Source organism: Pithys albifrons, chromosome 1 (assembly GCF_047495875.1).
Source record: "Pithys albifrons albifrons isolate INPA30051 chromosome 1, PitAlb_v1, whole genome shotgun sequence".
Classification (NCBI taxonomy): Eukaryota; Metazoa; Chordata; class Aves; order Passeriformes; family Thamnophilidae; genus Pithys; species Pithys albifrons.
In genome coordinates, this window is record NC_092458.1 from 28,787,678 (window position 1) to 28,812,919 (window position 25,242).

General features: G+C 39.1%; 1 protein-coding gene across 1 annotated transcript in view; it reads left to right on the plus strand.

Moving 5' to 3' along the window:
- Positions 1-7,440: 7,440 nt before the first annotated feature.
- The window catches only part of NALF1 (NALCN channel auxiliary factor 1), a 492,728-nt gene continuing 474,926 nt past the window's right edge, over positions 7,441-25,242 (plus strand). Inside the window, exon 1 of the mRNA XM_071548590.1 lies at positions 7,441-9,180. Within this exon, the coding sequence (XP_071404691.1) occupies positions 8,362-9,180 (819 nt within the window). The 5' untranslated portion in view covers positions 7,441-8,361. The remainder of the gene's footprint in view (positions 9,181-25,242) is intronic.

Consider the following 25,242-nt stretch of genomic DNA (forward strand, 5'->3'; position numbering starts at 1 on the left):
AAGAAAAAAGAAAAAAAAAAGAAAAAAGAGAGAACAAATAAGAGGAAAGAGAAGAAAAATGAATTCAACAGAATATAAGAGTTAAAACTAAGACCCAGTGAAACTAAGTAGGAGACAAAAGTATCCTTTCTCTGTCTTCCCCCCACAACAAAAAGCATGCAAATAAAGTCTCTCTTTTCCAGCAGTTTAATGTAATGAAAATGTAATATATCACCAAATATCAAGTAATATATTTTACCAGAAAATTAGAAGAACAATACAGTTCATTTTCTCTTAGACTGAGAATTACTTGAATGATCCCCTTTGAAGAAATACACAGATACGTATGCCACTCAGAAAGGGAGAGCAACCTCTTTGAAACCACAACAAATATTCAGTCCTTAGCTAAATAAGAAATAGCACAATATGCTGACTTATATAGCAACACATCAAGAGGAACATTCTTTACTTTTATTATTTAAAACAGCACTTGGCTGGCATTACCTAATTCTCCCAGACTCCCCTGTTTATAAATAGAGATGCTGGAGAAGAGGGGATGTATACTTAGCCAGAATCATGCCCCATCTAAAGAGTGGAAATAGAATAAAATCTCAGGAGCTCTTTGCTTTCAGCCTGCACTCAGTTCTCTGAATATCTTACAAGGCATATGAAACAGAAGCCAAAGTTTAGAAAATTGCTGGTAATATCGCAGACAAAAGGAGACATTTGCCTTTGGGTCAGACACATTAAATTGATTGTGGGATGACTCCAAGAAGACCATGAGAGCTTGAGTCATCCTACAACTTGAGTCACATGCCTTCTTCACAGGAATAACCCTGGAAGGCACAGAGAAAAAAACCCACCCTCTCTCTCCCTTGCTGGCAGATGGTATTGCAGCCACTTGGCAGAAGACAGGATATTGCAATTTGATGAAAAAGGATCTGACCTAGCTCAACAAATAATGACCGTCAATATATGGTTCATTCATGTCTGCTTTACTAGTAAACAAGAGAATACGGTATGAAAGGAAAGATAAAAAAGTTTCCAATATATAGTTCAACACTTATATGCAGCTTTTTCTTAAGGAAGAATCTTTTGTAGGACAAAGACAAAGTCAGGAGCCTGGCTGATCAACTTTAAATGATTGCCTACCTTTTAGATATTATAAGCTGAGTGCAATAGTATCATATTTAAACCCCAGCCAGCAACTCCACCCCACACCGCTGCTCATTCACTTCCATCCCACTGGATACCATGGAAAATTAGGTGGGTAAAAATGAGAAAACCCATGGGTTTAGATAAAGATTGCTTAATAGCTAAAGCAAAAGCCACACATGCAAGCAAAGCAAAACAAAGAATTCAATCATTGTTTCACTTGGTGAGGCAGGTGTTCAACCAACCCCAGGAAAGCTGGTCTTCATCAGATGTAATGGTGACTTTGGAAGACAAATGTCATCACTCTGAACATTCCCTCCTTTCCTTCTTCCCCCAGTGAGCATGACACCATATGGTTTGGCATATACCTGTGGTCACCTGGGGTCAGCTGTCCCAGCTGTGTTCCCTCCCAACTTCTTGTGCACCCCCAGCCTGCTCACTGATGGAGTGGGGTGAGACACCTTGGCACTGTGCAAGCACATTGCAACAATAACAAAAACATCCCTTGGTTACCACCACTATTTCCTGCACAAATCCAAAACATAGCTCTGTACCAGCTACTCTGAAGAACTCTCTCTCAGACAAAACCAGAGGAGGAAGGCAAGAATCTAAAGTTAAACATGGAGATTTCTTCCCTAGTAATTGTAGAGAGTTGACAGAAGATGACTTGCCATACAAGAGTGCTTGTCTTAAAAACCTAGTTAAGGATGGAATAAGCTGTGCTCTGGAGGTAGCTGTGTCTTTCTATTAGTTGAGATGATGAAAGTATAAACTTTGACTGGATGCTTGAGTCTACATAGCCAGGGCTTAATGAGATGAAAAGTGCTAAAAATTGCTTACATTTTTAAGATACCTATATATTAAAATGATAATTATTCAAATTTTTGTCAAGCTCTATCTCAAATCTATACATAATTATGTATGCTTCAGTAGTAGAATATCTTTTCTGGTCAAAAGAAGAAACCCCCATATGTGGGCATGTCACCTGCATTCCCACACTATCATACATTTAAAATTTACCCTGCAGGCACAAGTGCTTGAAACATATTACCAAAGATATTATCAAACTTTCATATGGTCTGTCTGAAAACAATTTTTCAGGGTGACATATTTCCCAGAATGTAGAAAAAAGAGTAGTAGGCTGAAAAGCAGTGAGAAGTTTACATGATAGCTTGCATTATTTCTAAATTAATTCTTTCTCTTTTCCACATTCTTCAAACCACAGATATTGGTGAACACAGGGGTACAAACAAGTTAGTGTGAATTCTGGAATAACAACACCATATCAGTATACCACGAAGAAAACTTACCTCATGTAGGCATTGTAACTCAAGCTGATAAAAACATTCTACAGTAGCATGCTTCAACAGGAAACCAGACTATGAATGAACCAGACTATAGTGAGGTTATCTCTAGAAGTACTATTTTTTTCCCTTTCAGTGAGAGTGAGAGCAAATGAAGACTATTTATCAACCAAAACATAAGACCTTTTACATAATGCACATTTATTTTTAAAAATATTATAAAAGAATATTCTTGAGAAAAATCAAGTATTTTCTTTTTCCTATAAGGTGAATTTTGACACAAGAAAGGCTAGAATACCTATAAGGCAACCAAACAGAAAAGATGAAAAATATGTCTTTGATGTTTGTAAAAATATAACCACATAATTAGGCTATAACCTTTATTAGAAATAAGCAAATGTACACAATTAGAGAGGAAAACAAGGAAAAAATATTTTTAAAGCTGTCATCTACCTTTTGGTGGTCCTTTCAATGCTTTTTCTTCTATCCCCATATGGGGGGAATCTTTATTCTTCTATTTCCTTTCCACAAGCCTGGTTTAAAAACCCATTGCAATTTTTCCCCTGATCTCAGCATGCCTTGGATCAGACCTTACTCTAACAGACATAGGCTAATTTGTGAGAGACATTTATATTATCTTTTTCCTGCTGCAGTCGTGTGCAAAATTATATTTCACTTGTTCGATGGCTTCAGTTAATGAAGAACAGTCTCAGTTCATTTCAGCTCATGCCCAAATATACCAGTTGGATGTAATATTATGACTGAGGTCTCATTATAAAGATGTCATGATAAAGATGACCTACAATTTTTGGAGAAAAATTATCAGGCTCTCTATGTTATCCATTCATTGTTCCATGGCTGACAATGTTGACAAACAAAAATATGTTCACATTCTCTAACTAGAAGTCTCATAGGATATTGAGCAAACCTCTGCAAGATAATTCAATCAACAACATCAGTCTCTTCAAAGTTTGTACTGCACAGCCTTTCAAAATTCAGTCTGAAAAACTTTTATAACTTACTGAGCGATTGTTAATCCTCTAACTTGGTAAGAAAAGCTTAAAAAATCAGGCCAAAGGGGCAAAATTGAGGGTAATATGGAAAGTGGGAACAGAGAAGCATGCAAGAATCTTAAAATCTGAATTAGTGCTGTTCAAACAAGGATTAGAAGCTTCTGAGCGTGATAACATTAATATAAATTTCCCATGGCTTTGGAGCAATCAGGCCCAGATGCCTGAAGTTTTCCCACAATAATACAGCTTTTGGAAAAATACTGAGTAGGAAACTAAAGCATTAGGAATGTGATGAGAAATAAAATTAATTCTTCAGTGTTCTTAACTTCTCTGTGCCTTACAACCATCATGCATATTATTCTTATAAAATAGGTTCAGATAATTAAATCTCCGACTCCCTTCCTAGGCAATGGGTAATATAGTACCCAAAATTTGTTGTAGGAAGTGAAAATAAAGCTATTATGCAACTCTGAGAATGCTAAACCACATATTTGACATATCATTTTGCCAATGAAGAATGTATAGATATTCCTATAGAGTACAAATTGCTTAACCTGCTAAAAAATTATTAAGAGGAAATAGTAAAGGGCCTGATAATGCTAGCTTGGTACTAAAAGCGCTGGATGAGCCTTCAGTGCAAGTGTTTAACTGAATATTTCTGTTAATAATTGTTGCAACTGGTGTTCCTAACAGTAGAACCAGTCAACCCCCCCAAAAAATGAAATCTATTCTTTTAAAAATCGCTTGCTTTTTTAAAAAAAAAATGCTACTTTGCAATAATGAATATTTTTTCATTATATAAAGAATATTACAAAGATGAGACATAGCTCTCAAAGCTGTTAAAATCATTTGGAAGAACTATGTAGAGCTCTTTAGAAGTCAGAATTTTGTAATCAGCAATCAAATTAAAGAGAGAATAATGCAAGAAATTTCTGGATGCATGGTATCAGGCAAAATTTTAAGAAAATTTACATTGGAATAGCAAGACCTTCTATTCTGACAAGTTTATTACCATTAAAATATTTTGTCAATAAATGTTTCTGCTTGTTAAGCTAACGTATTTTCACAAAGAAAACACGTGTTATGTAGGTAAAACAACAGCTTCAAGTATCTTGAATTTGTGCATGTGCACTTCTGTTAGACTTTGTCCTCAGTGCTTGATAAATCAGCTATCTTACCTATTATGAGTCAAAGAATTACAGAACATCAGCTCTGATTGTATTGATTAAAGCACAACACGACAGAGCTGACACTATGCTACATAACTTTAAGGAGATCTGTCTGTGAAACATCTGGTGACTCCACCAGTTAGAGAGACAGACTTCCATGAGTTCCTCACACTTACCAAGCTTTGGAACAAAAGTAATAAGTATTCTCAGTAAAAAGTGTCATTTCAAAGTGAAGCAAGTATTTTGCACCACAAGAGTTATTTAAGAAGAATGATGAATATAAGGACACACTTTTGTAATGTCATTTTTGAGGAAAGTTTTCCCTTTTTTTTATGTTCATGTAAGTCATTAAGCAATTTTAAAAAAAGAGACTTTAAATCAGATTTAGGGTAACAAAATTTTGAAGGAACTTTGAGAGAAAATAGCTATAGAATATACTTCAGAATGTTTCCTCCACTGCATGCAGCTTCTTGATTTTCAGATATTATTTTATAGCCTTATTTTCTCCCTTGAGCTCCAAGACCTAACACTAAGGGGCACCAGAGAACTGAACTGCATCTGTTCATATCCACCAGGAACCAGCTACTGCAACTATCGTTGCAAGTTACTCACCATGCTAGGTGTGGAGGGAATGGGGCTTTGGGGAAAACATAACAGGCAAAACAACAGTTCTGTGTGACACGTTCTTTGTTACAGAAACTGTCACTGGAAAAGCAAGGACATGCACACTTCGAAAATACTGAATGTCTTATTATCGTTTATTGCTAGGTGTTGAAAAAGAACTTTCACTACATTTTTCCAGACAAAAGTTGGGAACTCTGTGAAAACACTGCATGACATGAAAATAGATTTTTTTTTTGAGAACCCAAATATATCTAAACAATCCTAGCAGACTGACTTTGTGTGTATGTGTCTTGATCTTAGACAAGTGTAAACAGAGGAGCACAGACTCAGAAATTAATTTTTATATTAAGTTTCAGATGAGGTCTGAATACCAGGATGTTTTCATTTCCAATTCTTAAAGTTCCCTTATGGAGATAAAGAACTTTTCTCATCCTTTTGTGGATTGTGAAATTACCTCTTATCCTCTCATTTTCCCAACAGGACAAAAAAGAAACAATATTAAAAAAAATAAAAGTAAGTATATAAATTAAGCCTGTTTGCCAGGTGTGTACTCCAAAACCAACTTTCTTCACCCCAGGTTTGGCTGTCAAACACAGAATAATTATGCAGCCAGTGCCAGATATGTTAATAGAGCACATTTCGAAAATCTCAAACCTGATGTCAGGAACTTATTGCTTATCCCATTTGTTTTCTGTTTGGTTTGGGGTTTTTTTTTGTCCTGTATTTCTGTTTCAGTTCATTTATTCTACCACAAAATACATAGTCAAACTAACAAAAGGTAATTAAATAAATGACATTACATTTTAGAGAAGGAAAGTTGTTCTAATTCTTTTTTAAAAGCTTGATCACAGTATTGTCCTGGAACAGAAAGCATTACAAAAATGCAGGGCCGAGTATGTCAAATAATTGCAATCAGAGCTCCAAGACCAAAATTAATAATGTACTATTAGCAGACGTTGTGACTGAGAATTGCTAAGATGCATTCTTATTTGAATATTGTAGACCTGTCCTTATAATATTAGCACCTATTTCTGTGTCTTTAAATAGCCTATCAAAATAAAATCCACACATAACTCCTGCTCAGTGTAGTATTTGACTCCTAGATCTTTTGAGGCCAGATGAGACCATTATGATAATGCGCTTTGACCCCCAGCATAACACAGGGCATAGAACTTTGCTTAGCAATTCCTCCCTTGGGTCTGCATCTTCTTTTAGAGGTATACCATTTCCTTCTGAAAGACATCCAGCCTTGATTTATTGCTCAAAGTAACAGAAATTCCAGCACATTCCTTGGTCAGCTCATCCCTCAGTTAATGACAGCTGCAGTCAGAAACGATACAAGTTTTGTTCTCCTCTGGTATGGTTTAGTTTCAGATTTCTTTGCACTGCATCTTTCAAAGCTGAACTCAAGAACCGTCAGCAATCTATAACAGCTTCTAGACCATGGCCATGTTTGTCAAGAAAAAAACCCAAAACTTTCTTTAAAAGAAAAATGGGGCAAAGCCACCTTTTGGGATACATATTACACTTTTTTCAAGGGCCATTAACAGTTCCTCAGGACAGAGAAAAGATAGAGAAGGTGGTTGATTTCTGATGTGGGTCCAAGTGGAGATCATCAGTGATTCACCACCCTAGCAGAAGACCTCTTTCTCTCCAGTCAGTGACATCTAAACTGGGACACACACAAACTGGTAGTTTTTACCCAGCTCATGTGCCGGACCAGGTTTCTGTAAATCTTCTCTTAGGGGAAGAGATTAGGGTTTATGGTCATTTTGCTTTTCAGCTTGCTGACTGAAAGACAAGTGTCTGTGTTCAGGCATTTTACTGTGTGGCTAAAACCGGCCAGGATGCAGAACCCAAAGTTGCATATGCCATTTGTGATTTGCTACGACAAGGACAGACACGGCAATAGACCTCTCCAGCCACCATCCTGTGTGGACGTGGTGTTCCATGGCCACAAAGGGAAGGAGATCCTGAAGGAGAGAGGGCAGGAGAGTGGTACCAAGCAGTCCCTTCGGTAAGATGAGTAGAAAGAGTTGCACCTATGAAGCCCTTTGGAGGGGCCATGTGGTCCCCAGTGCCTCTCCCACCTTCTCCTCCTCCTCCTCCTCCTCCTCAGGCGGGAGGAGGCAGAGTTGCTGCTGCTGCCAATGCGCCAGGATAGAGAGATCTCGGCGCGGGAGGAGATGACGCAAAAGGCAGAGCTCCCCCCAAAAAAGTGTTTCTCCAGGACGAAGATGGCGGCAACTTAGCCCAGGGGCCCAAGATGCCTGTGCCCATCGGGGGCCCCCAGCCAGGCAGTTCCGCCCCGTGCGCCCGGGGACACCGCGCCCGGCGGCAGCAGCGGCGGCAGCCGCAGCCCATTGTCACCAGCAGCGGCGGCGGCCCCGGCAGCCTCCTCCTCCTCTTCCTCTTCCTCCTCCTCCTCTTCAGCATCCTCAGCAGCGCTCCGGGAGCCCTGCAGCAGCGTCTCTCCAGTTAGATCGGAGGGGGGAGAGAAGAAAGAGGAGACTGAGACAGCGGTGCAGGCATCTGTGCCGCGGCTCGGGGCTGAGGAAGAGGAGCAGCGGCGGCGGCAGGGAGGAAGAGGAGGCGAGGAGCCCTCCCGGAGCCGTCCGTCGGCAGCAGGGGACGCGGCATGCGGTTGTCCGGGGCCAGTGGGTTTTTCTCAGGAGGGAGATGGGGAGCTGCGATCTGACCATGCCTGGGTGAGAGGGGGAAAGGACCAGTCGCGCAGCCCCACCACCACCAACTATCACCACTTCCACCACCACCACCACCACCACCATCTCCTCTCCCTCCTCCTCTCTCTGCGTTACTGCTCTTATCTTCTCCACGGCACTCCGCGTTGGATGGACTGGGGCTGCTTCATGTGGTGAGACCAAGGCAGAGCCACCGGCGAAAACCAACAATATCTCAGAGGAAGAAAAAGAAGGAAGAAAGAAGAGGTAGAAAGAGAGAGGGGGGAGAGTGGAAGAGGGAGAGAACGAAAAAAGAGCGAGAGAAGGGAAGGCAGGCAAGAAAATCCCCCCAATCTTTTAAGTCAATGCATATTGTGGTGACACTGGCAAAGGAGCCCTCACGGTGGAGTCGGCCAGGGCTGTGCGTTCCCAAAATATGACCAGGGGTGCTTGGATGTGTAGTCGGCAGTATGATGACGGCTTAAAAATCTGGTTCGCACCCCGGGAGAACGAGAAACCCTTCACGGATTCAGAGAGGGCTCAGAAATGGCGACTGTCCCTGGCATCGCTCTTGTTTTTCACGGTCCTGCTCTCTGATCACTTGTGGTTCTGCGCCGAGGCCAAATTCACGGGGACCGGAGAGAAGGAGCAGCCTCCGCCCGACAAGCCGGAGCCTGCGGAGCCGGAGCTGCTGGCGGGCATGGGGGAGCCGGCGCCCCCCGCGCCACGGCTCCTCGCCCCCCCCTCGCCCTCCCTCCCGCCCTCCCCCGGCAGCAGCGGCGGTGGCAGCCGCGGCAGCCGCACCAACAGCACCGAGCCCCGGCACGGCAAGGCTGCTTTCCTGGGGAACTCCACCTCCAGGCCCCTGGAGACGTGTCCCCCCCCGGGCACCTCGTCCGGGAAGTGCTTCAGCGCGGGGGACGCGGAGGCGGTGTGCCGGCAGCGGGGGTGGTCGGGGCGGCCGCAGGGCGCGGGGCAGAGCCCGGCGCCCGGCTGGGACCTGACGGATTTTTACCTTTCCTTTTGTAATTCCTACACACTTTGGGAGTTGTTCGCCGGGTTGTCCAATCCGGACACTTTGAACTGCAGTCTGGATGTGGTGCTGAGGGGGGGAGGCTCCTGCAGCCAGTGCGTCCAGGCTTACCAGCGCTACGACCAGCACGCTCAGGAGAAATATGAAGAGTTTGAGGTTATGCTCCAGAAATATTTACAGTCGGATGAGTACTCGGTGAAATCGTGTCCTGAGGATTGTAAGGTAGGAGTCCCTGCTGTGTTTCCTGTCCCTGGCTGGCGGGCTGGCGTGCCTTCCTCGGCTGTTGTGGCTGCCGTGGTCCCTGTTGTGCCTGCTTCGGTCTCTGTCCTTGGCCGCGGTTCTTACGGTGCGGGCGGAGCTGCGGGGTATATCGGCCGGAATGCCCCCGTTAGCGCATTGTTAAAAGGGAGGAAGAGAGAGCTGTAAGCTTGGGAAAAGGTAAAAAGAAGCGATCCTCGGTCTTCTGAGTGCGTAGCGCTGGATTTCCCGCTCCTCATGAATATGCGATTGGCTCCGGCTCGGCTGCCGGCTTCCAGCGGGCTGGGATGCGGCGTGGCGGGCAGGCAGCGACAGGGTCTGCATGACAATGAGCGTGGCTTGGAGTGGTGGTCGGGGCTGGGACTGCCCGACGGTTCTGCTCTGGCCGCCGGCCGTCGGGAAAGTAGGCGGCTGTGGTTCCCCCAGGACTGGCGTTCTGTCCCTCCGCGGCGGCCAGGGGCGCACACCGGAGGCTCCGTGTGGGTTCCGTGGGGCTCTTGGCCCCGGGGTCGGCGGTGCTGTAACAGCGCCGGAGCGGTGCAGCGCCGGGCCGCCTCGGGAGCGGGAAGCGGGACCGTGTCTCCAGGCGCTCTGCCAAAATCTGTGGATCTGGGAAAACTGGAGGACAAGGTGTCAGTCAACCGGCAGCGCGGTAGCCCTTGGTTGGAAAGTGATGGTGACAGCGTTTTGATAACCCGCAGCTGATTTCTTTGGTGCCACTGGTGACAGCTCAGAGAGATCCAGAGGTCTATTCCTTTGCTAGAAGACAGGGGGTCCTACTTTAACTCTTGTAGTTGTTGCCTTCTCTCTACTTTTGCACAAGATTAGTTGGCCTTTCTCTCAAGACAGAGCAGAAAAATGTGTTGTCTTGAGCATGTAAAATAGCTAACTGCATGCTTTTCCCCCCTGTTTAAGTACCTGTTGAGAGGTGAATGGTGTCTGCCCTGAACTGGATTCTCTCAACTACCATAGCTCTACACTAACCAGTTTGAAACAAATTCTGCTTTAGCAGTGAAACACCACCAGTGTCTATGAATCACTGCTCTGAACAGGAGGCCTAGCAGTATCTCTGTGCTTTGTAACTTCAGCAGGGCCTTTGAAATAATTTCATGGTAACAGCACATGCCTAAAGAATCTAATTCACCAATGTTAGTGTAATTTGCGCATGTCTTTGCCACAAAAATCAATCCACAGTCCCTCCAGAAGCTGAAATAACCTGTTATCTAATTGGATAAAGTGGGAAAATTGCTATATTTATTTTTTCTTGTTAAACTTGCCAAGAATAAAGTCGATTCATCTGTAGTTTTGACTTTTCAGTTTTTAAGTTGCAAACTATGTGTGTACACACTCCTTGTGTATATGCTATGTACTCAGTTACTGATAATGTAAACATATTTCCAGAGTGATTTGGATAAATAAAAAAGGGTGTCAAATTTAAAAAGATGTCTCTTACTATAAGGACATCTTTCCTATTTCACTAGCTTTTTAGCTAGAAATTGACCTACTATTCTGTGCTGCCAAATGACCAACATCCGCTTGCTTAAAGGGACTTTTTTTTTTTTTGTAACACGGTTTAATTTGGCTGAACTTTACCACGAAGTGCACAGTTGCCCTACAGAATATTGTGGTGGAGAAGGTGTTGAAAATGAACGGAACAGCAAATGTATGCTGTGTAATGATTTCATCTTCAGACACCCAATGAGGAGAAACACTTGTCTAATGATGGGGAAAAGTTGTTGATGTTAAAATGATTGCATGAAACTTAAATGAACTAGACAAACACAGTGCCAACGACCTACATTTCTTCAGTTCTGAGTGCAAGATGATATTGCTCCATGTTTTGAGAATTTGGCCGACCAGTCTGTGTTAAAAATGGAAGATATTCCAGCAGGCTAAAGGAAGAAAACCCAAACCAAGGGTGCGACTTAGTGGGTTTTCCCTCTTTCCAGGGAATCTGTGGTCAGTGCAAATGCCCATCCAGTGTGGGTGTGGAGCGTAGAGGGTGAGCCTCCCGGCACGGAGCTGCGCTAGATTGAGCTGGGCTGGACTGGGCTGGGCTGGGCTAAATGTACTGGGCTGAGCTGGGGTATCTGAACTGAGCGGGGGCGCCGGGAGACCGCTGTCCAAGGTGCTGCAAGGAAGCGCACACAGCCCGTGGTCAGGCAGGAGAGAAGCCGCTCTCTACCCCTGCGCCGTGACTTGATGCTTCTGGGTCCGTCCCTGTGGAGCCTTTTGATCCGTGCGGGTGGCTGAGAGAGCCAAGTGGATGGCATGTCCAGCGGTCTGATAGCCATGTGTGTTGATGTGCTTTTGTGTGGGCTAACTTGAAGTGTAGAGGTGAAACTTGACACTTAAATACTTTGTGACTTTTGCAATATTTTTCTGGGCTTTCTGGTGTTTTATATGTATTTCATTTACAAAATTCAATCAGCAATTTTTTGTGTGTGTGTAAGTAAACTTTTTTTGAGTGTTGCGTATTTGGAAAATTCTTAGCTTTAGAATCAGAACAGAAAGTAACTTGTCATTAATCTATATGGCTTAGATACACACTATTTGGTTCATGTCATGGTTTATGTGGTGAGCTGTCTTTTATTTTCTTTTAAACAAAATTCTAAAAGTACTGCCTTTACTCAAGAACCATGTATGTAAGCCGTGGTTTAATACAATGAAAGGCTTGTTAAGTAGTCTATTTCTATTTAAGATGTCTTTAACATTCTGGGAGAGTGGCTTCATTCACAGAAAAAGAGAGCTTTTATCCAGTTGACCAATTATAGCTGATAATAAAAATCAATAAAATTTACACTGAATAACACTCAACGTAAAACTTGTTGCTTCTCCCTTCCTTAACTCTCCCCAACACCATCCCCCATCCTCAATACAGTCAGTTCTCACAGCAAAGTGTGAAAATCATGGGAGGGTTCTCAGTCCAGCAAGTTATGCCTTTCCACAAAGTACTGATGGTGATAACAAATAGTACATGCCAAAAATGCCTTTGATGCACGATGTTAAACCTCAAACTTTGTATTTTTGGTCTTTGCTCTGAAACTGGAAGAAAATGAACTTAATTTTCAGAATATTCTGTGTTCCACCATGTCTCCTGGTCTCTGAAGAATATTTTAAATGGATTGCTTTGTATTGCAGAAGGTTGCAGGCAGGAGGTGTTTGGCTTATTAGTTCACATTTAGCTATTGTTCATGGTGAGTTTGGGTTATAGTATATGTGTGTATTTTTGGTTTTGTTTTTTTTTAAGATGTCTTGTAATTAAGGTCTTACTATTAAACTTGCTATTGAATTGAATTGGGATTTTTGAAAATTTGTAGAAAATGCTGAGAATTTTGCACATTTAGAACAATTGGAAACCCACTATTTTTGATAGTACTCATGAATACGCATATGCATTTTGTATTTTTAGGATGTCAGTAGACTTTATGTGTTGTTTAGAAGTTTGAGATATCAGTGTTGTCTCACTATATATGCATCTTCAACTTATTTCTTAGACACAATCCTTAAAGTCAGATGTCTACATTGTTTTCTTATCTTGATAGTCGCACATCGGTAATGATTATACAGTGAATATAAGAATAATATTTCAATGTATAACATATTCAACTAGATGACATAATGAATTGCTGTAGCTTTATTGATTCACTGAAGTAACAGGGTAACTGAAAGTCTAGATATACATTTCTGTTTTTCTGTCTTTAGATTTTTTAAAAAAAGTATTTTCAAAATTTTGCTTTTACATATTATAAATTTGTGGTTATGTTTGCAGAGATTGATCTTGGCAATATCTCTAATTTCTTGGTTTCCAGAATATAATTTTTATATGCACTGTGACACAGTACTGTATTCAGACAATTAACAGAAACTCTATTGGGTTGATGTTGGAAGGCACAGTTCCTCATTAAGACCTGTCAGCCTTCTATCAAGGGAAATACTCAAGTTCTTATTCTTAAGGCAGCAGGCAGCAGGCTCTGAGGAATAAAAGAAAATTCTGGCTACTTCTGATTAAGAACTGGGTCAAATAACTAAGTAGGATATAAAAATGTAAAGGTTTTCAATTTTTTTTTTTTTTTGTGATAAGTATTAGAGGCCAGAGCTTTCTTGGCAAATGTATTTACAAATGTTTGAACAAGAAACCAATCATCATTTTTTCACACAGGTTTCTTTAACCTAGTGAAAGTTGAGTGTTTAAAATGTGGCCTTTCTTTGTCCTAATTAAAATATTGAAATGTATAAATCAGGTAAGTATATTATAATTAAAATAGCATTAAAATAATTCAGTTTCCCTACTAGAATATCAAGGGAGAAAAATAAAAAGATACTAGCTCTTTTTATATCAACATTGCTGAAAAGCAAACTTTGGCTGATGTCCTAGGTGCTCAACATGTACACACAGATTTTTGGTTTTGAGGAATTAAATATCATTTGATAACTTCTGATTTGGGGTTTATGATACTAGTATCAAAAATATGTAATAAAGTAACTGAGTTATAATACTACTTAGTTGAAAAATGTGTATCTATAAAGGGTTTCATCATTAAACATAGATGGTGTAGTTGACAGGAATATAGAGTTGGTATTTCTGTTACTGAAGAATTTATTTTTTTGATCAAAGAACTATGTTCACTTTTATTTGAGTAAGAGGATGATTGAAAATTATTTAAAACAATCAAAATCACATTTTGTTTTAGATGTTATCTGGAAATATCAAAGCTTATATGAATCATTACTTTTCCAAGAACTTTTTCCTAAACAGCATATGTAGTCTAATTAGCTTTTGATTTAAACTCTCAGTTAAGCTGGCAGAAAAGAGCAGATGAGAAATATGAAACCAAAAGCTTAAATGATAAAAGAACCCTTCTGTTACAAAAGGTCACATAGACCAGCATCTGCCACAAAGTTAGATATTTCAGTTGCACATCTAAGTCACATATTTATGTCATATGCAAGAGTGGTACCTAAGCTAAGCAGAATAAATTCTTACAAATTAAACCTTGAAGATCATCACTGATGGTCTAGTATAAACAAGTAAAAGCCCCATTAATTACTGAACTAATATCTTTTCAGAATCCTTTGAAATTTAAATCTTTATTTTAAAGCTCTTTTTAAAATTAATACTATGCTGTATTTACAAAAGCTTAGATGTGTAAACAAATATTACTTAAATGATAAAATATTAAAATTTATAAATTATGTAAATTATAAAAGCATAAAAAATTCATACTTAAATGTTTACACTTAAAAACTTTTGTTTAAAATGTAGTGAAACTAATGTGACTGTATAAATTGATGTTGGCACAATTTGATGTTTTTTATTTTATATTTTCAACTGATTTTTTAAAAAAGTAGAAGTTGAATTGTTTTTCAAAACTAATTGAAGATGAATATGTGGATGAATTTAGTATAATTGTTCTTGTAATACTGCACTGGCATAATAGAAGAAGCAACAGTGACTATGTGCTAATGGATTTGTATTTTGGCCTAACATCCTGATTCAGCAGTCTGTTTCAGTTTCCTGTTTTGAGCTAGATAAATGGTACTGCACTGGTACTGGGAACACTGTGCACATGCTTGTGGTTATTCAATTGCTTAACTGCTTTACTGGATCAGGATTAGACCTCTTCACTCCTAAAAGAGCAAATTGCCCGAGTGTTCTTTCCAGGAGTACCTTAATCCCACCAAACTTTTTCAAAGTTTGCATCTAGTTTGTTGTCTATGTTCTCATCCCATTCACAGTGTTAATGAATATGTCATTCCTGATTTAGGGGGAAAAAGGACTGCATATGACTGACACAGAGTAGTTGAAGTGTATTCAGCCTTAGTTCAGCAGCCACCATGTAATGTTTCGTGGTATTAATGTCACAAAGCTAGGGATCATGGCTCTGTCCTCAGTTTTACTTTGTTCACTTGTTCTCCTTATATCAAGTGGTATGCTTCACATGCACATTGCAGAGACTATGACAATCATGCTTCATTATTTCATGTTCTTCTAGGAAAAGTAATCAAAATGCAAATTATAGTTCTATCAGTTATCCTGCCTAAAAATCATTTGGTCTATACTTAGTAATTTATCACTTCAGTCTTGCACTAACATCCATAACATATTTAGATCTGTAAATTGCCTAAAAGGGAAAAAGTAACTTAGAAGCTGAATTCTTAAATGTTACTTTCTGGTAAGTATCAGTCATAACATCCAGGAACATAGAAAAATAAAGTAATCCATCTGATGAAAAGAAAACAAAAAAGGTAGATATCCATTATGGACATCCATACAAAATATAAAAGCTCAGACTCTCTTTGTAGTCAATGGAGATACATAAGCAATTCTGGAGTCTGAGTCAGTTCACAATAAAATGGACATCTAAAATAGGTCAGATGGATTATGCCCTAAAAGTATCTATTTTCTATCCATTTTCTCTAAAGAGGACACACTGCCTTTTTATCTCAGATACAAACACCTCATCGTTGACCTCAAAAGTCAAATTAGATGAATCCTAAAGAAGTAGTTTTGGTATAAAAATTAAGTTTGGAAGAAATTATGTTCATATGCAAAATTTAACTGTGAGAAAGTTTTAAAAATCCCACTAATGCTGTCCCATACCAGTCTAGTGAAATCATAAGTCTCTTTCACTTCTCTCATAAATATATTCTGTTACTGAAGAATGTGTGAGCTATGCAATCTACTTCTTAGGGGCAAGAATGGGAAAGGGCATTGTATGACATAAGTGTATTTTTATCACTTTTTTTTTTGAGAGAGAGTGGAGACCAAGAGCTTCTACATATAACTTCTCCAGTTTTTATTTCTGTTAAGAAATCAGACAATAACAATTGTAGGTCATCTTCTTAAGTAGACATTTTTGCAGATCTGTTAGAGATTACTTCTCTTATTCTCCCTTCTGTCTTTACGAGGGTACTGGATTTTTTTTTTCCTGTGGCGGGGGACGGGGGGGGGGGGGGATATGTCAGTTTATGTGAGAATTCCTGTACATTTCATTTTCTTCCCTTAGTCCAAATCCGAGAGAACTCCTAAGGCTACCCAAAATCTCTCGCTCAAGAAGCACATGTTCTTAGATATTTATGCCACTTTACTACAATAACCATACTGTACTTTTCTATGTACTTTTCACTGTACTTTTCTCTTGTCAGAACTGTAGAGTAAACATCTCTAAGTGAGAAAGTGTGTGAGCTTGATTCACTTTACGGCATCAATCAGTTAGATGAATACAAATGTAGTGAGGCACTGGAGATATATTCTGGCTTGCAGAGAGATTTTATTACTTTGAAGATCTGTTAAAAGAATAAAGACCAGATTTATTTTTGTATTTGTGGTCTGACCTTGTTTACAAGCAGGGTAGATATATGAAACATGTAAGTTGCTCCTTCAGAACATGCACATTGAAGAGCTATATCCAACTGGCTCCCAGTCCATAATGACAATAAGAACAGGGCATGATGTAAGTGGCTCTGAAGGGAAGTTAATCAACATTTTATGTTATCCCACCCTTCATCTCATCTCTTTCATCCAAACTGATGGATGTGTTGAAACCTCTGTTTGAAATAACACTGTCCTAAAGCCTTCACAGAAGAACCTGGTATGACCCTTTGAAGCACTGTTTGAATACAACCAAATTGTTGGGATGAATGGTGGTGATAAATGCTGAAGTGAAAAACTTCAGCAGTTATACATGGAAATTCTGGTCCTTTGAGGTGTCTTGGAGAAGCCGATGGGAATGCTCACCTTTCATATGTGTTGATCTTGAGAGTTCATTCAGAGGTTTCATCTTTAGAAGAAAATTTCATGATCAAAAACAGTAGTGAAGATGATCTGAACTGAAGTTACCAACAAATAATTTTTTTGGGTCCAGGATTTTAGAAATTCTGCTGCAGTTTGGAAGTCATTGTGGATGTTTTAAATTGCTACAGTGAAATGAGAGGAGGAATGGTATGTGAGAAATTACAAAAAGGAAAACAAAACAGTTTTCAATTTGGGATATGACATTGACGTTTTTATGGGGTTCTTTGGGTTTTTTGGTTGGTTTTTGTTTTCTTTAAGAAGGAAAAAAGAGTAATTGTATAATATTTGCATTTTAAAACATGGAATATATTGCAGTATTTAGGAGATATTTTCAATGGAGCAAGTATGATATCTAGAGTGCTTTTTAAATACATGTTTAATTCTTGTTCATCCTCTGCATGTTAGATTAGATGTTGCCTTCAATTTGCTTGAACACTTATATAAATGGTATCTTGGGCCTGTCAACAGACTTCATCTCTGTAAAACATCTTAATGAAGTATCTTTATTACATTTTGAAGATATTAGCAATCCAGAACCAGAGGGCATTCATTATTAAAGGGGTGGGAAAAAGATGGGATATTTAGAAAAAGCATTATTTTTCTCATTTTATTCATTCTTTCAGGAGAATAAGAGACTTTCCAGTGTTTGCTGATTGATAATTTGCTGATCATTATTCTATATTGACTAGCTTGCTCTCTGTACTTGAGGGGTTGCACTCACAAGTTTTTCTAAGAAAAATTAATTTTGTATGAGATGTATTCATTTAGATAAATACTTGGACTTTGAGGAAGAACTCAAGCAACTCTCAAATACTTTAAAATCTATATTAAGGTAATTACAGATGTTAGAGATTTCTGTGTGTAGCAATAGACAACTAAATGTAAGATGATAAATATACAAATTTGTTCATGTATACTTATTTTTCATGAGGAAGAGTATACAGACAGAAGAGCTTTTACTAGTGTGAAACGTATTTTTTAACTAATATTAATTGATTTATTGTGCTCACGTGTCAAGAAAATACAATTTTTTCATCATTTAGAGGAGTATCCTTATCACTGTTAAAGTTATATTTTCAAAGGCACTCAAATGATCTCTGCTGAGACAAATGTTTGTGTTTGTATATGTGCATGCTGTATTAAAACCCCCAGATATTCTTTAAAGCAAAACACAGCTTGTAGAAGAGCAATAAAAAATAGCAAACAAAAAATCCAATTTGTTTTTACACTGTTTTTATTGGGAATAAGTAATACAAGTATATATACTTAAAAATACACCTACAAAAATTACATGAATATTTCGCATGAATACTCTTAACGTTCCCTTCACATATATTTGTTGAAACTGCATTTCTGGATAGAATGGCTTTAGAATAATGAAGTCATACTTCACAGTTGGAAGTAAAAAATCTTTTGTATTGAAAGACTTGCATATGACTTTTTTTAAAAAAAGGTCACTTTGTGGTGAAATCTGGTATAGCACATCTCACTTGAAAAATAAATTATTTTTAAAATATGAGAGAACTATAAATTCCAGTGTAATTATAAAAAATGTTAAAAATAAAATTACATATGTCAGTTGTAATATTTTTAATAAAAACCTCTACAAATTAGCCCAAATCCATGCTTTGGAAAAGATTAAAATCTCTGAAAGTTTTGAAGAGAAGTAATACTATTAACATCAGTTTAGAATATGTATTGCTAGTAAACTCCATAAGCAACTTTCTGGTGATTTTCAGTGGGATTTGTCTTACTAATTTCAGCCATGTTAAAGTCAGGCAAACAGTCTAATCAGTGGAGAAAGATCCATGTTGTCAGAGCCTCATGTACTGGTCTTTTTATTATTTAACAAAGTATCCCAAATGCATCTATTTTGGGATATTGCAAATTTCATACCCCTAAAGGTATAAACCCATCCTTTCATGTTTTTCCTTTCACACTGTGTTCAAGCTGTTAATATTATGGTACAGTGCTTTAATGAGAGACTGGGCAGTTTTTAGTAGAAGAATTTTTTTTTTTCAGAAAGGAATAAGTCTGGGAAACTCCCAGCACCCTGTGTGTGGGGATGCCCTGGCACATGCTGCCTGCCAGGAACACAGAGGCTCTGCCCTGGAGCAGGGCCAGGGCTGAGGATATATGGGGATTAGTTTCTACTGGCTTGAGGTTCTGTATGTAGGAAAAAAAAAAGAAGGAAGCAAGTCAAAAACATGGTCAAGGTCCTGTGGGATGGCTTTTAAAATTCTTCATGCATTCAGAGATATGTTCATTTCTAGTCCTGTTCTTCTGCGGAGTAAAAGTCTTGCTGTAATATTTCTACAGAGAACCTGACAGAACTTGGACCAGTATTATGAAGAAGTAGGAGTTTCTGAACAAGGTACATTTGAAATATTACCCGAATTATACTGAAAGCAGAATTAATTTTTGTATTTTTCCTTTTTCTTATTCATGCTTTCTGATATAACAGTCCTTGGGGAAACGACCCTTTTATAAGCTGAGTTTAGCTAACAAGATATAGTGTAGCACTGGAGTTCAGGAAATGAGGCTTGCTGTTTTATATCCCAGTTCAGTTAGAAGTGCTTTATGGTTTATTTTGTCTCTGCTATGGGTTAGCAAAGCAGGCCTAAATTTAGGCTTTAAAGTTCAGACCAGGCCTGGGATTGTCAGCTGATTTAAGCTGGGCTGAGCTAGCTAACAGCTGACTTCTTCTAGCCAATAATATTGTATTCCATACCATACTACATCATCTCAAAACGGGGTAAAATCCAGGGTGTGGGAGTGGCTTGGTCAGTTCCATCATGGCTGAACTAAGAGGAGAACGTCTTGCAGCTCCTCTACTCTGCTAGGTCCTGCTCCAGCTGCTGCTGCTTGCATTTTGTTTGAGTTCAGGGAAGTAGAAATATTTTGCTGTTATACCTTCTCTTTCTTGTAGGGTATCTTTTAGAGTACTTATAGAGCTAGAGTGATACACTTTGTGTTAACTGGGGAGTGGGAAGTTATTTCTTGTTTTATATATAAATATAACTTGTGTAAGTGTGTGTTATATTGTAGTTTTCTCTTAATTTTTTCTTTTCTGTATAAATACATAAAGTTAGTTTCAGCATAAAACTAGTTTGGAGGTTTTTTCCCCCTCTCCCTCTTCTTCCCTTTTCACTCTGTCTTGGACAGTTGGTGTTTTGCCAGCTTAAACCAAGACAGATAAGTGGTGGAGACGCCGGGGAAAACCAAGGACGCTGGCAAGTGTCCCAGAAGGTTGGCAGGGTTCCCAGGAGCATTGTTATAGAAACATTACTTGATATATGCATTGTTTTGGTGCATCCAGAAGAAATAAAATAAACAATGTTCTCTTGCTACTGGATGCTCATTTTATTCCATTTACTGACTGTTTTTGTGAGTTCAGACAGCTCCAACTGTGGTTTTAGCAGGGACAGTAGAGATAGCAATTTCCAGATTTGCAGCTTGAGTTTGGGTTTCTACAGAGTGAACAGAAGCTGCATCAGCTTCGACTTGAGTCTGAGTTTCAACTGTGGTTTTAGCAGGGACAGTATTGACTTCCTGATCTGTGGCTTGAACCTCAGTTTCAGGGACAGCATTATCTTTTTGCTGCATTTGGACTCCGCTTTCGGTAGACTGAACAAGAACTTCATGGATCTTGGACGGCATATTTTCATTTCCTGTCCTGGCCTCAACCCTTTGAAAGTGGTCCATGGCAAATCGATGAGCACTAGCCAGGCCCCAATACAAAGCAGAGAATTGCATATACGGATCCTCGTAGGAAAAACACCCTTCTGATAAACAGCGGGCCAGCTTACCAGAATCACACACTTGTTCTGATGTGAACTCCCAGTTAATGGGAAGTGCCAAACGCCCCAGCACTTCACTGAGATCCGACCAGGCCCCATCCTATCCAGGGACTGGTCTGTCCAAAGCCCCTTCCAAAGTTCCAGTGAGTTCCCTCAAGGCCTGACCCTTCTTAGATCTAAAACAGGGGAAGCAACAAAGCACCAGCATTCTTCCAATCTAAACAACAGTTCCGTTACCCTTATAAACACTAGTGCTGTCACAACACAATTTAGGTAATAACTGGGACCAATTGTAACGATAGGAATCTCTTTTAACAGGCCGTTAATGTCACATCTTAACAGGCCTTTAATGTCACACTGTAACAGGCTTTTAATGTCACCATTTAAGGCAGACTCACATGGGTTACATTCGTCTTCCAGACCTGGACTCTTCACTATGGGACTTCCCAAAACGTACATACATCAGTATGTAAAAGAATAGAATGACTCTTAACAAGAGGCCTGTCACTATAAGAGGCCGTGGTGCCAAGCCAACTTTGGCGTCGGTTAGAGCGACCTCCTCTGGTACCCCTCATGTAGTTGCTAAAAACGGTGACAACCATTCTTTCCACTGTTTACCTTATCCTGAGCTCTCTGTTCCCAAACAAAACCCCTTGTTTGTATCAACAAAGTACTGTTGGCTACCTTCCTGATGATTGTTTTGTAAATAAAACTTCAGTTGGTAGTTCTCCCGGACTCTGTTCTGTAAACAATAGATTGTTTACAAAACTAAGCAAAACATCTGAAGGTCGTTCCCCATAGGGCCACCAAAAATAAATGTCTCAGGTAGGCCTAGTTTTTTTCACTAACCCTGGACTGCCTCCTCCCTCCTCCTCTAGTCTTCCCAGCAAAGAAAAAAAAAAGAAAAAAAAAGAACTCAAAGGAAACTGAACTGAGTTAAAAAGAAATTATATTTTCTAACATTTGCAACCACATATGCACTTTGTACACACTATGTGGGGCCCCACCCCAGGGGGGACAAAGGGAAAAGGGGAGAGGGAATGGTTAACAAGAAATAAGGGGAAACAAACCCAAACCAAAACAAACGAAACAGGCAAACACGATTAAAACTTCAAGAAAGGAGAACAGGCAATGATACAATCTCACCACGACCCGGGCTAGGAAAATCAACAGACCGTTAAGCTTCCTCCTGCTTCCCCCCCCCCCCCCCCCCCCCAGCCTTGCCGGAAGAAGGAAGATTAAACTCCCCTCTATCTTCTCTCCTCCTCTGTTACATGGAAAACACGTGTGGAATACTTTGTAATGTCCACTTCCTTAGTTACACCTAGTTACTGAGGAAGCCATGGATCAAACCCATCACATTCTCTATTCAAATCTTACAAATTTTTAGTTTTTTTCCCCACTGTATTGATAAAATTAAGTCTTTACTGTACAAATTTTTTTTAAATCTAGGTACTGAGATTGATTGCTGGGATGTGACCCAGATAAACATACTGCAAGCCAGTCTCTGTAATGACAGATATGGATTTAAAATATTGTTTTATTTTCTTTTGTAAATATAGACCAATTTTCTTTAGTCAGTAATCTACAGTGATGAAACCCAGGACTAACTCCATTGAAATCAATGGCTTTATTTAAATGTAATACTGTTTTGAGAGATGGAGGCCCATGATCTGCTTTAAAACTCAAATATATGTATTCAGAGGCACAGATTTGACTCAGATAAAATTTGTTTTACAAACCTTGCTACAAAAAGCGATATGCAGAGTGGTTTAAAAGCTCGTTTCTTTGTCTTTGACTGATATTACTAATTTGTTCTTGTTGATAGATTAATGATTTTTTCCCTTTTCTTTGTTGTTGTCCTTGGTCTTGATTGTATTCTCTTATTCTATTGATTTTTCAGGCAGTACTGTAGAAAAATATTGTGAGCTTAACTTGTTCAGCTATCCAGGAAGGGAAAATCCTTGAAGAAAACAAAGCAGAATTAATTTGCCTTTTCCAGCCAAGAGTGTACGTCATCTGCCAGGGTTAAAAGGGGAGATGCTGATCAGTAGTATTGCTAGTTTGACTCCAGGGAAGTTGCTTTGATTGTTGCAAAAATGGTCTGTATTTATGCTGGCATAAATACAGTTAAAATTTAATCATAATTTGAACACTTGATCAAGTAGTGGAAGGTTTTCCCTGTGGCACATTTCAACACTCACAAAAAAGGTGGTAATTCTAACAATGATGCATCTTAATAAAACTTACAGGTATTATACACACATATCTGTGTGTCTGTCTGTCTATCTATCTATCTATCTATCTATCTATCTATCTATCTATCATCTATCTATCTATCTCTTACAGGAGATGGGACAAGGAAATTTTTGAAGTAGGACCAAGCATCCTGGAGGTGCTAGGACAGTCCTGAAGTAGAGTCTTGTGGAAATCTGAAATGTCATGGGTTATGGAAAATTAAGAAACAGTTTAGGAAGCATAGAAAAATTTAACAATTGTTTCTAAATGGTCTTTTAATTTTTTCACTTTTCACTCACTGCTTTTGTTTTTCGTTGTTTGTTGCGGTTTTTTGTTGTTGTTGTTGTTTTTTCCCTGACTGATCTGGAAATGTAAATTAGTGTATTTTCTTTCTTTCATCAGTACTTCAGAAAAGTTCCACAATGAATGCAGAATACACAAGCATCAATTGCCAGGATGTCATAGCCAGGATGCACACTAACCCTGTCTTACATCAGCCTCTGTAACTCATTTGTAAGGATCCTCTGTAAGTTTGGACTGAAATTTGGATCACTGGTTGGCACAAAGTTAGGTATTATTATATCTCTGTTACCTAGTATTAATAGGTTATGGAAGGTTATGGAAGAAGTTACCTTGATATTCTATTTTCTTAAGTGGAATATTTAGAATATTTTTAATTCTGCTTCTTTAATTGCAAATCAAATGAAGTTTTATTGTTTGTTTATTGATTTTTTAAGACTAGGATATTTTAATTGCTGTAATTATCTGGGGAATCAGATTCTTGTTACTGTTGTATAATGCAATTTTTATTTTTTTTTCTGCAATATTTTAACAGGCAAAATTATGTTAGCTTGTGGAATATAAGCATGAATTACAGTGACTTCCCAAATATTTTTTACCTTATTTGTATTATTATATATATGTAGAATTTATATAGATTATTTATATATTTTTGGTAGTTTCCTTTATAATCGTGGTTGTTTCTAATTGCTGAAAAAAACAGTAAAGTTTTTAACATAGGGCTGATTTGAAAAGAGGCAATATTTGGAATGGAAGAGACCTGTTTCTCCTTTTATAGCTGTTTATATCAGCATGAGGAGAGTATGATATGTTTTGCAGCCTGCAGGAAATATTTAAACCTCATATTTTTACCAAAATCAGGACTGGCAGGGAAGATCAGTAGCTTCAATAGCTCACAGGAAGGAATATGATATCTGTGATTATCAATAAGCCTTTTTTTTTTGTTCCTCTAAAATTATGATCCTGTGTACAGGATAAAATATATATGAATAGAAAGATGTTTGAAATGATTTTATGATATGTTTGAAAGAGAAGCAAAAAACTTGAAATATTGCAGTGGGTTTTTTTCCCCTGCAAGTAATGGCACTACCAGGGAACTCAAATATTAGAGTAATTCAGCAGCATAGGAGTCCAGAACATGTGTGTGAACAATCGGGTGCACCTGTTATGTGGCTCAAAGGGTTGGTCCTGCTTCAAACTCTGTCCTGTACTTCATGTCTTAATAGAGTTAAAAGGCAACTATTTATTTCTTACAGAGTCTGTACACACTGGGGCAGCTCACAAATCTCAAGTGCATGAGCTGTGTACAAGACAGCTGCCCTCAGGCTGTATCTCCATTAGCACTGCAGTTCAGGCCAGGGGTGTGCTTTTGAAACAAACTTCCCACTCAATCCCACTGCCACTCTTACTGCATCTTGATTCACCACACAAACTGGATTTCTTTCTGCTGAAAGCAAAGGCAAACAGCTACCCCAGAAGTGCATCTAAAATGCATTGCAGGCAGTAAGGGGCATGCAGTCTAACAGGACTAGGGATAGCCCAAAGTAAAACTCATGAAACACATGTAATGTGAATGCCAGGTTCTCAGTACCGTTCCAGTTTATAGAGTATTTCTACAGAGCCATGCTCCTTCTTAATATTCACATAGCTATAGTTAAAGAGACTGAAATTCAGCCTGGAGATAATTCCCAAAGTACCTCAGCAATTTCTTCAGGACTGCAGTTCAAGGCCCTGTGCCAAATGTCTGAAATGATTTGCTGCACCTGGCTCTATAGAAACATGACATTAGTGATCATCTATTATCCTTTTATATTTTATTTTCTTTTTACTTTTTACTTCTGCTGGCAAACCTATGGAGGTGATGCAGAATTTTGCTCTATGCCTTTCCTG